This window comes from Emys orbicularis, chromosome 13 (genome assembly GCF_028017835.1).
Source record: "Emys orbicularis isolate rEmyOrb1 chromosome 13, rEmyOrb1.hap1, whole genome shotgun sequence".
NCBI classification, from domain to species: domain Eukaryota; kingdom Metazoa; phylum Chordata; order Testudines; family Emydidae; genus Emys; species Emys orbicularis.
The window spans coordinates 36027068-36043941 of NC_088695.1; the positions used below are offsets into that span (position 1 = coordinate 36027068).

At 55.0% G+C, this 16874-nt stretch overlaps 1 protein-coding gene across 1 annotated transcript in view; it reads left to right on the forward strand.

Annotated features, from left to right (window-relative positions):
* CASKIN2 (CASK interacting protein 2) overlaps window positions 1–16874 on the forward strand; it is a 70471-nt gene that overhangs the window by 47256 nt on the left and 6341 nt on the right. Inside the window, exons 2-13 of the mRNA XM_065415755.1 lie at window positions 3895–3946; window positions 8049–8146; window positions 8675–8820; window positions 10308–10403; window positions 11739–11869; window positions 12458–12566; window positions 13102–13210; window positions 13605–13699; window positions 14005–14122; window positions 14942–15022; window positions 15667–15788; window positions 16682–16763. Coding sequence (XP_065271827.1) covers window positions 3895–3946; window positions 8049–8146; window positions 8675–8820; window positions 10308–10403; window positions 11739–11869; window positions 12458–12566; window positions 13102–13210; window positions 13605–13699; window positions 14005–14122; window positions 14942–15022; window positions 15667–15788; window positions 16682–16763 — 1239 coding nt within the window. The remainder of the gene's footprint in view (window positions 1–3894; window positions 3947–8048; window positions 8147–8674; window positions 8821–10307; window positions 10404–11738; window positions 11870–12457; window positions 12567–13101; window positions 13211–13604; window positions 13700–14004; window positions 14123–14941; window positions 15023–15666; window positions 15789–16681; window positions 16764–16874) is intronic.

Genomic DNA, 16874 nt, shown 5'->3' on the forward strand with positions numbered 1-16874 from the left:
GCTTTCTGGTCACCCTCGCAGTCAGCATATTGGATGGACTATCACATCTGCTTATGCTGCTGCTCCATGGATGCAGGTTTGAATGGGATCTCTTCTGGGCTGCTGTTTGAAGAGCGTGGGGGGCTCTGTTGATGTCTCAATGCATCTGGCTTGGCTGAGAGGAAATTGTTTTCTGTAGAGATTTTGTTGAAAAGTTTGGGGCTGAGGTAAAAAGAGAGTATAATTCTTCTTTCGTCTTTCTGGGGAGGTGTTCTCGCTCTTTCACTTCATCACAGCTCCATCTGCTGTCTCATTCGCACCTGGAAGAGCCTCCCATCTAACTTACGCCAAATCCTCCTGCCATTTTAAAAACAAGAAATCAAACCTCCTGACTCACCTATTCTGCTAAATGTTTGAAGTAGCATCACCGTGCTGTATCTACCTGCACATTACCTGTCCCTGTAGCTCTGTCCTAGACTCACTTGGGCCTTTGGAGAGTAAGCCCCTTATTATGTCTTGCTGATAGTGCATGCAACCAATAATCACGTGTTTTTAGAATTCTTAAAGACCCCATCTTTTTAGCAGGCATTTTCCCTTCAGTAAACCCCCCTTCCAGCATCAGGCATCAGCCGAAGTGGATGGATATAAACTCCAGAAAGTGGAACTGACCAGTCTAGTTCCTCTGCCTAAACTGCCTATAGGGCAAAAAGTAAACAAACAGCATACATGGTGCAAAGTAAATGATTGGTTGATTGGTGCCACAGAAATGCCCAATCAGCACAGATGTAAAGTTGTTTGACTCATTTAAGATGTTGTTTTCAGTAAAAAACCAAACCAAAAAAAAGTAAGGGAATTTTTATGTATTATATCTGTAATTTTTATTTTGACCATGCCCTTTTAAAATCCCCAACAGCCTTTCCTGGAACCCCCCCCTCCCCCCCTTTTAGGAACAATTCCAGAACAGTAAGCTAGACAGCATGAGGGCTATTTGTTACAGAAGCTTGCTGCTTTCCTGGCTTCTTCTGTGCCATTAAAGAGCAATTTGAGAGTGACTCTGTAAAACTGGCATCATGGGGTTCCATGTTTTGTCTCTGTGACTCAGATTACATATGGCCAGTTCACAAGTAAAACATTATTATTATTATTATTATTTTATTATTTTAACTGGCAGTTCTGCAAACTCAGCCTGGGATCTGAGAGTCAAGCTGGGCTCTTTTCTTCTCATGCATCATCACCAATAAAAAAAAGTCCCATGCCAAGTGATGTCCTCAGTGAATCTTGTGCGATCTGATAGCCTTCAGTGGCGGTGCACAGGTGTAGCGGATGGGAATTTAGTAAGTAACTCTCATGATGATGCACGAGTACGAACTGAACCCTTAGCTATGCTGGCTCTGGCGGGGGGAGGGGGGGAGTAAACACTTATTTTTGTTCTTTATATCAGCAGTTTTGACTAAACATCCCCAGGGAGCAGGTCCGTTGAGTAAGGAGATGTCATGTCTATAGAGACACTCTTCAGCATAGAACTGTGCATTAATGTTTGCCTGGTACTTTGAAGATGAAAAATCCCTAGAATAGCTAATTATTCTGATTCCATCTAGACCTCTCCAGTCTCTTCTCTGCTGTGGGGACTAGTTACGCTAGTCAGCGTCCTCTGCAAACAGCGACTTGAAGACCATTTTGCATTAATTAACCTATTTACAAAACATTTTAAACTGCAATAATTAACACAAAGAAAACTGCAATTACTTGGTTTCCTTTTCATTATAATTCGCATGAGTAAATGAGTCCCTCTCCCATTCTACTCTCTTGTTCCCCTAGCCAGGGTCATCTTTCCTGCCATACAGCACATCTTTATTTCGTATGGCATCTTCCATACAAATTTTACAGAGAAACTGTGAGAGCGAGAAAAAGAGAGATCTTAAGGGATGGAGAGTCAACAGAAGGGAGAAATACAGGGAGGCCGGCACAGGTGTCAGGAATTTCAAGGGAGGAGGTGCTCTCTCCAACAATGCATGATTGATCCAGCAAATTCTATCCATGCTTTGGCTAATTATTCCACCCTAAATTGAGAGTGGCTGGTTTAGGGCCCAAATTTCCCATATGGATCAACACAGAAACTCAGTGAAATATAAAACACTGGCATGGGCTTGGCTAAATGGCCACTTTGAAAGGGAAATGGACTCTCAGGGAAGTGGCTTGGTGCAGTGAGTGACCCAACCTGACACCCGATTGCAGGGGAACGCAATGAAAAAATTGGTCTAGAAATGATTGATTCTCCACACATACACCCCTTTAACCACCTTGTCCTCTTCCTTTCATTCTTACTTAGCACATAAATTCCAGAGATTTTAATCTGCTCTCAAACCCCCAGATGAGAATAAAATACCCCGTGTAGGAGGAAAGAATTAATTTGAATTCATCACTGGAGAGAGTTGGGAGCTTAATTCATCAACTGTGTGATGGGGGGCAGGGGTCCTCTTCCTTTATATAGTTCTCCACACCCCAGATTCTCCGTGGGGGTGGGCTAGATTAAGGGAATGTGGGAGACAATACAGTTCTACATTCACAACCTGTGACCTCAGCCTCTGCCCTAGTAGTAAAAATGCCAACCATCTGGTCCGTGGGCCATTCCTTGGCAGTGAGGAGCGGGTAAGAAGCTCAGGGGCGGAAGCAAAACGTACCAGCTCGGCACTTTCCAGGCAGCGGACTTTATAAATGGAGCGTCCCCAGAGGGGAACTGAACAGAGGTGCCATCCCGTTGAGTGAAAGAGACAGGATCGCTCCTGCTGCTCCCGCTCTACGTAACGGGAGCTTGAGGGGCTGCGGAGATGCTGGAGATGGGGTGTGTTGAGCAGTGGTGGCAGAGGGAACGGAGGAAGAAAGGACTGCTGGGCTAGAGCCAGGTCGGGTACGCGCAGGTCAATGCAGAAGAAGCTGGAGTGAAAGAAGAAGAGACAGGGATGGGTCAGACGCTGGCTTGCTCGCAGGGAGGTCAGTACTGATGGGTTGCGGGACAGGCAAGCTCTGTCCTGTCCACATACAGGATGCTCTAGAAAGGGCTGCTGGATGTGCTCCTGTGCACAAACAGGAGCGTGGGGCAGGGTGGCCACCCCAGAGCCAGATTTGGGGCCCAGGAATCCCCTGGCCAAGGGGGAAGGCTGAACCCAATTTGTAGGAGAGTCTCAAATTTCTCAGGGGACCATGGGGTCTGCCACAGTCTGAGAGAGTGAGGGGACGTGGGGGCTTATATCCATCCCTCCCTGCAGCCACAGATGGTCCGTAGGGAGCGATTAGAGAGAGAAATTAAGCATTGTCCTGCAGGCACAGGTAAGCTGCTATGGAAAGAAATTGTGGGTCTAGATCAGGCAGTGACCAGAGTGGGGCCTGTAGGGCGAGCTTGGTGTGTGATTGCTCTGCCTTGCTCAACTGAAAAGGTAAAAATTCAGCCTAGCTTCTCAGTGTTCTCTCTAAAATACAGGCAAGGCAGGGACTGTGGTGTCTCCGGGGAACCCTGACAAGGTGGGGTATTTCCTCTGGCTACTAGCGGGTTCTTTTAATTCTTCAAACCAGTCATTGACCTCTTCCTATATCCCTCTGTCTAACCGTGCTTGCTGTATCATTGATCCGACTGTGCAAAGGCGGCAGGTGTGTTCTCCAGGGGTAACAAATGGGTCAGGCAGCATGTGTACAAAAGGCTAGCTGCACCCCAGCTGTGGACATGTTCTCCCACAGACCTGAGTGTTCCCAGAGTTTCTCATCAGAGGGCTGCACGTGTGATCCCTGTCTCAGCTGATGCTTTGTTAGGTCCTCTCTCCTGCTCCAGTGGGACGAGTTCTCCCATGCAGCCTGCGTTCATCATGCAAGGAGCAGTGGTTGTGGGAGTTCTGCGCTGACTGTCTACTCTTCTCTCTACAGAGCTCCTGGGATCAGCCAAGCGACTGAATGTGAATTACCAGGACGCGGACGGGTGAGTGTTTCCCAAACCTTCTCATTCAGTCTCAGTAATATGTTGGCATGAGCCGGTGGTGCCTCTGGGCCACTAGCATCCCTGGCTGTACTTGGTTGCTGGTTTAGGGTTGGTTTAACAGTAACAGGACAGCTGATGGGTTTGATGTAGTGTGTCCTCTTGCATTACTGACCAGAGATGCCCATTCTATATATTCTCCAGCTTGTTAAAACCTGCTCCCTGCTTTGGATAACTTTCCAGGGCCAGAGATGGGCACAGCATGGTGCCTGCCAGGAGCAGAGCATTTGGGGTAAAAGCCACTCCTGGAGCCTGGCGGAACTGGCACCGGAGCCCATTAGGAGGAGCGTTAATTCCCAGTGCTCCTCTTCTCCTTGTATGTGTTCTATAGGCTCCCTTGGAAATTCCTCTCTAGCCCGACCCTTTATTTGTATTCCACCCCCTCTCCAAAATCTTCTGGTAAAAGACAAGCTGAGATTGCTAAACCACAACATACCTGCCTCTCTCCCCACTTACGAAATCCAAGCACTTCTCAAAAATTATACTGAGTTCAGAAAACCACAAATGTTACACTGTCAATATAATATAGACACACTGTTCTTATCAAGTGTAAAGATATTTCATCCCCACCTTAATTCTTCATTCTGGTGGCAGTTTTTTATATATTCTATTTGTTACTTAATTTCAGTACCTACACGTTTTCTTTTAAGGGACTCTGTTAAATGGGAAACGTTGTCAGTTAGAATGTTTATCAATTGACCACTAGGATTTTTTGGTAAAGTACTTAGGATGGCTGTTTCTTGAGAATGATCTAGATGAATAGGAAAAGTGTAACAAGAAATGGTAAGTTATTGATTTTTTTGGTAAAGATGTAGGCAAGGCTGATCAATCTGTGTCAGACCCATTATGAATGTACAGAGGAATGTTCCCTTTTCCAGAAGGGTTTTGTGTGATTGTTTTGAAATTGCTGATGAAAGAATCATATTTCTTTTGAGTCAGAGAGAAGGTGGAGATGGTATGATGAGTCGTGCGTTTCATCAGACTTGATAAGAAGAGTGTGTGTGTTCTGCTAGGAGAGCAGCGTAAGGTTTACGACATCCTTAACTATACACTTCCTCGCTTGGGGTTTGTAAACGTTGGGGGTAGTGAGGGTTTATTTAGCAATCTTAAGCTGGCTTTTGAAACAAAGATGCGTTGACTTTGGAATTTCCCAGGTTTTTGAGTTTTGTCTTCCTCCTTCCCTTCCTTCTTCCTTTTAAATGGAGACAAAGGTTTTGAATTTGACCTCAGTGAGATGGGCAGATCACTCGAGTGTTAAGGGGTGAACAGTGCTGGCCAACGCAGTAGAAGCTCCAGTGGGCAGGGCCGGCTCTGGCTTTTTTGCCGCCCCAGGCAAAAAAGCCTCCGGCCGCCCTCCCCCCCCCCGCTCCGCTCTCCCCCCGGCGGCCGGGGGGGAGGGCGCGGGGGGGGGAGGGCAGCCGGAGCCCCGGGGGGAGGGCGGCGAGCCCCGGCGGGGGCTCTGCTCTCCCCCGGCGGCCGGGGGGAGGGCGCCGGGGGGAGGGCGGCGAGCCCGGCCGTGGCCCCGCTCTCCCCGGCGGCCGGAGCGCCGCGCCGCCCCCCTCTAGGTGCCGCCCCAAGCACAAGCTTGGTGGGCTGGTGCCTGGAGCCGGCCCTGCCACTGGGGGCCTGCTGTGGTCAGGTCACACCTGCAGAGATGTGCCCATTCACTAGGTAGCTAAGCTTGCCCTGCACAGCGTCGCTTGTCTGGACTCTGATTACAAGTGAAAGTTGCTTAGAGCTCAGCAAATGTGAGTGTCGGAGCCAGGACTAGAACCCATTTCTTTGGATTCCACAACTAGCGCCTCCTAGCCAAGTCGTCAGACCACTGTGGTCCCGGCTCTCAGGGCACTCTGCTCTCTCTGGGCCCTGTTCCCTCTGAGACATTCCTACGGATAACGAGACCGTGCAGTGACCCAAGGGGGTATTTCAGAATATTAGGGGATCTAACTCCTCCTGTACCTGGCATGAGCCAGCCACTACGGTTATGTCTACACAGCCTGTGGCAGCGAGCCTCTCAGCCCGGGTCAGCCGATTCAGGCAGCGGTGCTCACACTAGTGCTGTGCAGACGGTGCTTTGAAGTTGCGGCTCAGGCTCTGGAGCCTAGGGACGGGTGAGCCACAACTTCAAAGCGCTGTCTGCACAGCTATGTTGAGAGCGCTAGCATGAACCGGGCTGGGCGGCTTGCTGCTGCGGGCTGCGTAGACGTACCGCATGTGCCTGGGGTGAGGAGGGAGCTTCCCCTTCATCTGAAGCAGCTGCTGCTGGCTCCTGTTAGAAACGGGATCCTGGACTAGCGGGGCCCCTGGGCTGACCTGCTGCGGGAGTAGCTCCGGGATGGGATGCACACAAGCTCCTGCGGTGCGCGGGGCCGCCCCAAGTGAGCTCACCCGCTCTGCGAACGTTGCAGGGGAAAGTTCCGTGCCAGCCCCCGAGCGTTAAGGGAGCGAAGCCTGACTGAGCTCTGAATTCCCATGCCGCTCCCCGTGGGCGCTGAGCCTCCCTTGCTCAGATGCGGCCCTTCACATGAATGAAGCAGCCCGGAGCAGGGGGAGCGCAGGGGAAGGAGGGAGCGCTCTAGACAAACAGGCCTCTTTCACAGCCTTGGAACACAGGGCTCATTCATTCTAGCTGGCCTCACACACTCTGCCATGGGCTTCGGACAGGGGGAGAGCCGGCCATGCTGGCAGTGAGACTGCAACCGTCGGGGCCAGAGCGGGAGGCGGGGTTAGGCCAAGAGGGAAGTGGGACACACACACACCACCACCCCCTGAGAATCGCCTGGAAAACCTGTCCCCTGGCCAAACCCCTCAAGTGCTGGGTTTTCTGTCTGCTTGTCCTGCTGCTGCCCAGAGAGCAAAGCTGGCCCCAGCTGGACTCTTCTAATTGCCCCAGCCTTGCTTGTTCCCTCCCTCCCTCCGTCTGTAGAGGGCAAAGGCATTGTTCGGGGAAGGGGCGCTCCCACAATAAGACAACTCCTCAGCACCTACTGCACATAGACCTCTTCCCTTGGGATGCAAGGAGGTGTTTTCTCCCCATTTTGCTGTCAGGAAAACTGAGACCCAAGGCTCAGTGTCAGGGCCAACAGGACACCAACAGAGTTTGAGCACAGTAGCAGGACCTCTGCCGATGTGCAACGCAGAGGGGGTGCTCTGACCAAGGATGCCTCAGAGACAGGGATTTGGAAGCAGGTGCTTCCCAGGGCGGGGGATTGCTAGGAGTTCAATGAGAGTTGGGCCGGGTCAGGCTGGTCAGCATTGGAGAGCTGTAAATAGAAACAGATGGGGAGGCTGGAGAGAGAGAGCAGTGCTTGGATTGCCTTGGACTGGGAGAGCTTTTCCAGTGGAAAATGTGAGGGGGGCAGGATATAGTTTGATATATAGGATCAGGTCAGTCCCATCTAACTCAAGGCATTTGGCAGAGCATGTTGTGGCCTTGTGGAGAAGCTGCATCCCCTCTCAGGAGCTGTGCGCTATGGCCCTTGGTCTAAACTGTTCACAGACAGCAGCAGGAGAGGTGGTGGAGTAAGAGAGCAAGGTCTGGCTGGTGTCACCAGCCATGTACCGAGTGTGCCAGGTCTCAGCACGTCTCCCTCAAGCGTCTGGTGCCAGCTTGCTTTGGGGTCTCATGGGACAACTACCAAGTCTCTAGGAGCCAGTGTGAGATGATTGTGGGAGGAAGAGTCCTGCCAGCTACGTCGTGCCAAACTCCGCCATGGCAGAGCCCTGCTGAACTCAATGGCTTCACACCAGGGACCTGGTGTATGTAATAAGTGGAGGCTGATAGAGAAGTGGGGTTTGCCCCTGTTCTAGCAGCAATGTGGCCAGGAACTGTGGGAATGCCTGAGCTGTGGAGCAGCCTAGACTGAGACCAGCTGCCTGGAATTGGGAAATGCAGGGGCAGTGGGAAATCGGCTCTAGCCACTTTTGATTTGGAGAGAGGAGAGAAATGGCCACCTTTGCCCCTGTGCAGGGCTGGGCTGGGCTTCGAGGGCATGGAGCCACAGAGTTGGCTGCTTCTGAGACCCTTGTCTTTTGCTGTTCTCAGGTTCTCAGCACTGCACCATGCGGCCCTGGGTGGGAGCCTGGAGCTCATCTCCCTGCTGCTGGAGGCACAGGCCACTGTTGACATAAAGGACAGCAATGGTAAGCAGCTGGCTCACCTCAGACTGGGGCCCCTAACCGCCCTCCCAGCTGCTCCCCCTTACCTCCAGGAGGGGTCAGTGTCTCCGCCAGCCTACCACTTCCCCCTCACTCCCCGTGACTGGGGAGCACCCGTCTGCCTGCATAAGGTGGAGGTGCCCTCTGCCTGCCCCCATCCTGAGGGAGCAGTGCACCTGGGACCCCTCCCATGGGGCAAAGTGCCCGCTGCAGGCCCTGCTTTGACCTCTCATTGCTGCAGTGAGCGGGATTGGGAGACGGCAGCCATAGAGTCATCTCCAGCTCCTCACCCTGGGGAGCTCCATTCACTTTGAGCTGGGGGGCTGATCTGGAGCCTCAGAAGGGGTCAGTGTGGTACTCGTTCTTCAGGCACCCCCCTGGGGAGCTCAGCTCCTGGGCTTCATGAGGCCTAGCTCCTGCCAGCTGCCACCCTGGGGCTCCCACATCGCTAGTGTCGGTGTAGTGCTGAGAGGTGGCCCCTCTTGGCCTCCTCCTGACCTTGCTTCCCCGCAGGGATGCGCCCGCTGCACTACGCTGCCTGGCAGGGGAGGGTGGAGCCGGTCCACCTGCTGCTGCGGGCAGCCGCCTCGGTCAACATGGCATCACTGGACGGGCAGATCCCGCTGCATCTGTCTGCGCAGTACGGGCACTACGAGGTGGTGAGTAAGGGAGCCTGGGAAGAGAGGTGACAGAGGCTCTGGGAGCCTAGGTGCCCTCAGCAGCACGTGTGCCCGGTCCCGAATCTCCTGATGCCCCTCACCCGGATTTCCACTGGCCTACTGGTTTGCAGTGTGGTGACATCATGTCAGTTAGTGGTGAAGTAGCATTGGGCTGCCTCCAGGCTTCGGCCTGTGATGATAACAAACTGGGAGGGATTGCAACTGCTTTGGAGGACAGGGTCATAATTCAAAATGATCTGGACAAATTGGAGAAATGGTCTGAGTTAAACAGGATGAAGTTTAACAAAGACAAATGCAAAGTGCTCCACTTAGGAAGAAAAAATCAGTTTCACACATACAGAATGGGAAGAGACTGTCTAGGAAGGAGTACGGCAGAAAGGGATCTAGGGGCTATGGTGGACCACAAGCTAAATATGAATCAACAGTGTGATGCTGTTGCAAAAAAAGCAAACATGATTCTGGGATGTATTAACAGGTGTGTTGTGAACAAGACACGAAAAATCATTCTTCCGCTCTACTCTGCTCTGGTTAGGCCTCAGCTGGAGTATTGTGTCCAGTTCTGGGCACCGCATTTCAAGAAAGATGTGGAGAAATTGGAGAGGGTCCAGAGAAGAGCAACAAGAATGATTAAAGGTCTTGAGAACATGACCTATGAAGGAAGGCTGAAAGAATTGGGTTTGTTTAGTTTGGAAAAGAGAAGACTGAGAGGGGACATGATAGCAGTTTTCAGGTATCTAAAAGGGTGTCATAAGGAGGAGGGAGAAAACTTGTTCACCTTAGCCTCTAAGGATAGAACAAGAAGCAATGAGCTTAAACTGCAGCAAGGGAGGTCTAGGTTGGACATTAGGAAAAAGTTCCTAACTGTCAGGGTGGTTAAACACTGGAATAAATTGCCTAGGGAGGTTGTGGAATCTCCATCTCTGGAGATATTTAAGAGTAGGTTAGATAAATGTCTATCAGGGATGGTCTAGACAGTATTTGGTCCTGCCATGCGGGCAGGGGACTGGACTCGATGACCTCTTGAGGTCCCTTCCAGTCCTAGAATCTATGAATCTATGAATCCTCTTGCCCCACAAGAGACCCAGACCCGGGCTTGGGCAGGCGGGACAATCTTTTTGGGGAGGCCCTCGTGCCACTTTCCCACAAACCACCTCTGCCTAGTCTAACCCTGGAGGGGGTTCAGCCCAGCAGTCCTGCCTGGGAGGGGAGATGCAGGCAGGGGGCTGCGGAAATGGGGAAAGGGGGCAGGCCTTTCAGAAGGGGACAGGGTGCTCTTTGACACAGGCACCAGAGAGCACCCCTTAGGCTGCTGTCCCAGCAGGGCCCTGTCCGAGGGAGGGGTGGAGGTAGGAGCCGTAGGGAGAGGGGAACAGTTGAATGGGGGTGTCAGGAGGCTGCTTGCTGGATGGGGCATGATCGCCAGCCTGCCTGCATTGCTGCCTTACATGTCTGTTACTCCTCCACAGTCAGAAATGCTGCTCCAGCACCAGTCCAACCCGTGTCTCATCAATAAGGCGAAGAAAACCCCCCTGGACCTGGCCTGTGAGTTTGGCCGGCTTAAGGTAAAGGCCGCAGCCTGCCTGCAAACTGCGCAGAGTCACTCTGTTGCACCATCCCAGTCGTTCCTGACTGAGGCATTGTATTAGGGCCCATGTCTCTTCCCCTTCACAGTAACAATACTACAAGGAACTGGCCAATGCACCACTGCCCTCCACTGGATGGGATCAGAATTCCTCGGTGCATGTCGTAGGCCCTGTGGTGCTAGCCACTGATGTAGGTTCTCCCTTAGCGTCGTGTGTTGGGGCAGGAAAATCTGGGTTCTCTCCCTGCTGTGGCTGTGAAGCTCAGTGTAACGGCCAGTGCTTTGTCCTTCGATAGCTCCTTCCACCCCAAGGGGTTTTACACACAGCATGTCCTTCCCTGCGCTGAGGGAGGAGAGTATCATCAGCTCTGTCTACCCACGGGGAAAAACGGAGCTACAGAGAGATGCCAGTGAGCAGAGCCTGGACAGAACCCGTCTGCAATGAGCCAGTGGCAGAGCCCGGATAGAACCTGAGTCCTCTGCTCAAGCATGGGACGCTGCTCCCCAACCCCCATCTTTCCTCTGCTCCCATTTAAGTCCAGGCTGGTGGCGACCAGACAGGCTGAGCCTTCCTAATCTCCACAGGCGCTGAGGGGGCAGGCTCTGCACAGCTGTGTTTGCAGGCCTGAGATTCCAACCTGGCAGGGCTCGAGGGATTCCTGTCTCGGCTGCTGGGGACAGGTGCACCGGCTGCTCTGCATTGCTGGGGCGGGAAGGCTCCCCCCACCCTGAGGGAGCTCAGCAAGCCGACAGAAACGCACCCGTGCCATTCGCTGCTCTCAGGGGGCCTGGCCAGTGCAGCCAGCCCCACGGACTGTTTCGCTCTCACCATGGGGGCGGCAGGGGGCCGTCTTCATTTCTGTAGTTATAAATAGTGCAGTAAAAACCACCCCGCTCCAGGCCTCTGGGCTGCCCCAAGATACCAACAATTCCCCTTCTGTGTGGGCGTCTCCGGCGGGCCAGGCCAGCGCACGCTTGGGCCCCGGAATCCCTGGCCCTTGGGCCACTGTCTGAAAGGGGGTATCACGAGGAAAGCAATTCCTGTCTGTGGTGACTGCTAGGGGCTTCCAGGGATAGCTGGGCTCTGCCCTTCTCTGATCCCCCACCCACTGAGGCTCTCTAAGCACTGGCCATGCACGTGGGGCTGGATCTGGGAGGGGCAGTCCAGGAAGTCCCTTCCTACCCTTTGGAATGGGGCCGGCTGAGCAATCCACCGGCTGCTGCAGGGCTCCCGGGGAGAGTGGTGGGGGACATGGTGTTCATGTGCTCTCCTTTCCATGCTCCCCATCGTTCACCCATCTCTCGCCCACCCTAGGTTGCCCAATTGCTGCTGAACAGCCACATGTGTGTTGCGCTCCTGGAGGGTCAGTCCAAAGACACGAGTGACCCCAACTACACCACCCCTCTGCACCTGGCAGCCAAGAACGGGCACAAGGAGATAATCAGGTAACGCTCAGCACTCCAGCCACTGGCCTCGCCCTGCCGCAAGCGTCCTAATCTGCACAGGCCCGTAGCAGCGTCCACTGCCGATGCAGTGCCAGACTCCCCTCCTGCCGCTCGATTCCCCAGAGATCCCCACATGCTGCCCTTTGCTTGCCCCAGTCCTAGCCTTGGAGCTCTTTTTCCATAGAGCTTCAGGCCTTCTACCCCAGACCCCCGGCTGCCTGGCTCCCTCCAGCCCTGCCCCAGACCCCCTGTCCATCACTGATCCCACTGGCTGCCTGGCTCTCTCCAGCCCTGCCCCAGACCCCCGTCCATCACTGGTTCCACTGGCTGCCTGGCTCCCCCAGCCCTACCCCAGGCCCCCTGTCCATCACTGGTCCCACTGGCTCCCTCCAGTTCTCACCCTATGCAGTTGGAATTGACATTTGGCTTTGGTATCCGGTGAACCCAAATCACCTCATGATTTTACCCTGGTTGAGAGAGAGATTTACCCTGCTGCCCAGCCTCACTGCCCACCCTGTCCTCCTGGCTCATAGTACCCACTTGCTCCTTCTGAACCACCACGGCTTATTCCCCCCACCCTGCCCCCAGGCAGCTGCTGAAAGCTGGGATTGAGATCAACAGGCAGACGAAGACGGGCACGGCCCTGCACGAGGCAGCGCTCTACGGCAAGACGGAGGTGGTGCGCCTGCTGCTGGAGGTGAGCTGACAGGCCCTCGCGGGGATGAAGGGGGGGCGGTACCTCAGCTACCAAGTCTGCAGGCCTTAGGAGAGCGATCCACTATAAGAGACAGCAGCTGGAGATGGGGGAGAGAGACGGTGGCTCAGTTCTGGAGGGTGATGGGGGAGGAGAGGGGCAGGGGAAGATGCAGCCTGTGGCCTGACTGCAGTGGCTGGTGGGGGTGAGAACTGTAACAAGATTAACAGGGCAAGAGACAGAACCTCCCTCCATCAGTGCAGCTTCTGGGACTCGTTCCTGTCCTGGCCCTGCTCCCACTTCCTCTTAGTCCCCCAAACTGCCAGTGATAGGTGGTGAGAGAAGATGGGGCCTCTTCTCCCCCAGGCCTCTGAATGCTGGGCTCCCTGCTCCTCCAGAAGGGGTCTGGGTCTGGGTCTGCTGCACAGGAGGTGCTGACCTGCCTGTAGGCTGCCTCCCCAGCAGCACTTCTCGTGTGAGGCGTGGCTGCCCAATGGCCCTGGCACTGACAGGGTCTCTGCTGGCTCCCCCACGGCAGGGTGGCGTAGACGTGAACATCCGAAACACCTACAACCAGACGGCCCTGGACATCGTGAACCAGTTCACCACCTCGCATGCCAGCAAGGACATCAAGCAACTGCTGAGAGGTGAGCTGGGTCTAAGCGTAATGCCGGGCTCTGTTTCACGTGCTCTGTAATCCCATGGGCAGAACCAGGAGCCCTGCTGTAGGGAGCTGATTGCCCGGCTCTCACCTGGCATTGGCAGGGAGAAAGCCTTTCTATGGGGGCATGTGTGGCAACATCCCAACCCTCCTCCAAACAGGCCCTCAGCTAACCTGACTTTGAGTGCTCAGGTGAGGGGCTTCAATACTTATATACGCAGGCATTGGGGTACCGGCTTTGCAGGGACAGCAGGGGACCGAGTTCCTGGCCGTACTATTAATGTTCTCTCTCCTTCTCTTTTCCTGTCCCCTGCCCTGTTCTCCTGCCCTGTCCCCACACTTCTCCCATGCTCTTTCTTCCCTCTTTCCCTTCTCTTCAGAGGCATCAGGAATCCTGAAAGTCCGAGCTTTAAAGGATTTCTGGAACCTCCACGACCCGACTGCTCTCAACATCCGGGCAGGAGATATCATCACGGTGAGCAATCACCTGCAGCTGCGCAGAGACCATGGCTAATAAACACTGGAGTAGCTGGGAGCTTCCTCACAGCCAGGGACCCTGCATGTTCCCTACAGCACCTCTTGCTGGGCGTGGCTGGGAGCTTCCCCATAGCCAGGGACCCTGCATGTTCCCTACAGCACCTCCTGCTGGGCCTGGCTGGGAGCTGCCCATAGCCAGGGACCCTGCATTATGCCATGTCCTGGCTCTTGCTGGCGCTGGGACACCTGTAAGGAGTCTCTCGCTCAGGGGCCTAACGCTCTCGTGCCCGGTGCCTCGCGCAGGTCCTGGAGCAGCACTCCGACGGGCGCTGGAAGGGGCACATCCACGACACTCAGAAAGGCACCGATCGGGTCGGCTACTTCCCTCCCTCCATCGTCGAGGTCATCAGCAAGCGGACAGGTCAGTAACACACACACCGCCCTGGAGTGCATGAGGGGGGAAGGGGCGGGGGGGGGGGGCGCATATCTCTGACCTGGACTTCTCCCACCCTCATTACAACCCACCCGCTCCCTGGACCCAGCCCCCACCCCAGCAGCCAATGGGAAGTGGCAGTGGTGTGGCTCTCTGGCTGACAGCGCCCCCTCTGGCCTGGAGGACTGGGGGCTGGTAGCGCAGCAGAGATGGACAGTGGCTGCAGATGAGCTCAGGTGAGCTGCTCCCAACTAGGGACTGGGATTCAGATGCCCCTTTGTTTACAGCGGGAATGAGTCTGGTGTCAGCGCAGTCCCTGTGGAGGTTGGGTCCAAGTCCCTGCAGCAGCCCACAACTCATCCTAGCACTAGGGCAGCAGAGCTAGCTGCGGGTCAGGATGGTGGAGGTGAGGGTGGTCCCTAGGCATCAGGTCTGGGCTGAGGTGTGGCTGTGTGGGGAGCTCAGGACTGAGCAGCATTAGGACAAGCTGGGGTACAGTGGCAGGGAGGAGTTAGCAGAGCCGGGTATCCTGGGGCCCAGGCCTGGCCTAAGCATTATCTGTTCCTAGTGCGCTGAGACAGGAATGATGGAGCCAGGCCCCGTTCGCAGGGCCAGGGAAACTCTGGTACAGTCCTGGCTCTGCCCCAGGTTTGCCAGCTGCACACTCCCACACATGAGCCCTTCCTCTGCAGGGCCCCCCCTAGAGGCACAGTGCTGGGGGTATTTCTGGACCCTGCTATGACTGATGCTGCCCTCTCCCCTTCCACACACTCTGCTCTTACATGAGTGTTTTGTCTTTAAATGCAGGCATGACTCTTCCCCGCATGGTGCCTGCACACCAGCGCCAGGGCATTGCCGCCCCTCCCGGCGGGCTGCAGCCACTCCCAGGTGATGCTCCGCAGCAGGCACCCTACGGCCACCTCACCTTAACCAGGACGGCCCCGGGGCCTGATAACTCAGGTCGGGGTCGCTGCTGGGGAGGGCTGGACAGGGACTAGCGTCAGGGAGCCCTTCCCGTCGCCATCCCACCCAAGAGATGGAGAAAATCCCCTTCTGGCTCCAAGCGGGAAATTAGAGCAAAGCAACAGCCTCGGGGAAACCACCGCTCGGGACTGTAGCGGTCATTGACCCATAGATACCCCCACATCCACCCACACTCCCTTCCAGCCCTTTCTCTAGAAACGGGATTGTCCTGTGTGTGCTAAGGAACAGTGAAGCTGAGTGATTCTCTGTGCCCCAGCGAGGGCTGCGGGTCTTGTGGAGGTTGGGCCCTGGGCCAGTGGCAGGCAGAGGAGTCTGCACAGTGCACCTCTGCCAAAGCATGTGGATCTCTGCACAGGGAACGCCATGACCTGTGCAGGTGCCAGTTCTCTTCCTCTGGGCCCACAGCATCCTCTCTGTGCGGCTTAGTCCAGGCCCGGCCCCAGCGCCAAGGGGCTACCGGGATTGGGAGGTGCTAGCCTCAGGGCATCAGGCTCCTTCTCCAGCACTCAGTTACATGGGCCCCGATGCCTCTTCTCTCTCCATAACAGCAGGAGACAGGAACAGCGTGGGCAGCGAGGGCAGCATTGGCAGCATTCGCAGTGCTGGCAGCGGGCAGAGCACTGAGGGCACCAACGGGCAGGGCACCAGTATCCTCATCGAGAATGCCACGGTAGGAGGGCAGCTACAGAGTGCCCGCTGCTCTGTGTCCAGGCAGCAGAGCAAGTCTCACGGGAGGTTTAAGGTCCAAGGGGGACTGGGTCCACCAGAACCCCAGGGCTACCCTCAACTCCCCCCTCGGCTTTCTGAGCCTTGATTGCCTTGAGCTGCCCCTTGCAGTCCCATGGGTTCATACTGACTCAAGCCTCAGGGCCCCACTCCTACTGTATTCCACCCCACCCATTCTCCTTTTAACCCACCCTCTCCACCAGTGACTTGGACATCCCACCCCAGTTTCTCTGAGCCGACGGCTTGGTGGTGGTAGCAGCATACTGAGCGTCAGGGAATGTGTCTATATTGCACATTCTTGTGTCTGAACTGGCGAGACCCTTGCAAGGCCAGAATTGCTAAAACCACCCCGATGGAGAGGAGCCTTTGGAAACGCAGCCCTGCCACAGGGACGCACAGGGTTTGAGACCATCTCTGACCCCACCACTGGGACCCAGCCAGGGGTAGTTACTGCAGTGAGGGGTGTGCACATTACAAATCCATCTGCAGCCATCACTGTGCCAGGGGTACAGAGCCGAGTGAGCTCAAGGAGGATCTCCCTCAGACAGGAGTAGTAGGGCCTTTATCCTCTAGCTATAGCCCCCAAAGACTGCATAGGTTCCCAGGGCCCTGTTCTGTTGCAGGATACACAGACCTCCTGTCAAGAACGAGGCCCGGGGCAGGGATCTTACCCTAGGCTGTGCAAGGTAGTCCCAGTGCTGTCACGCCTGTGCCATCCCTTCCTCTCTACCGCTGTGTGAGAATTGCTCAGGGGCTGACCTAATACACCCAGTGCTAAGTCTCAAGTCCAGACCCACCATGTCAGACCCTTCTGATTGTCTCTTCTCTCTTATGAAGCCGCTTCCCCCTGGTGGTGAGGACCTACAACAGCACCTCTTAGGATCAAATAGCCAGAATGGGCAGCTGAACTCCTTGACAGGTAAGCAAAGAGACTACAGGAAGAAACACAGGCGGTGTCTTGGAGTAAAGTCAGAGCCACCCTCCATCCCCCACTGCTCTTAGAGCTCCGTGCCTGCGTACCAGGCTCACC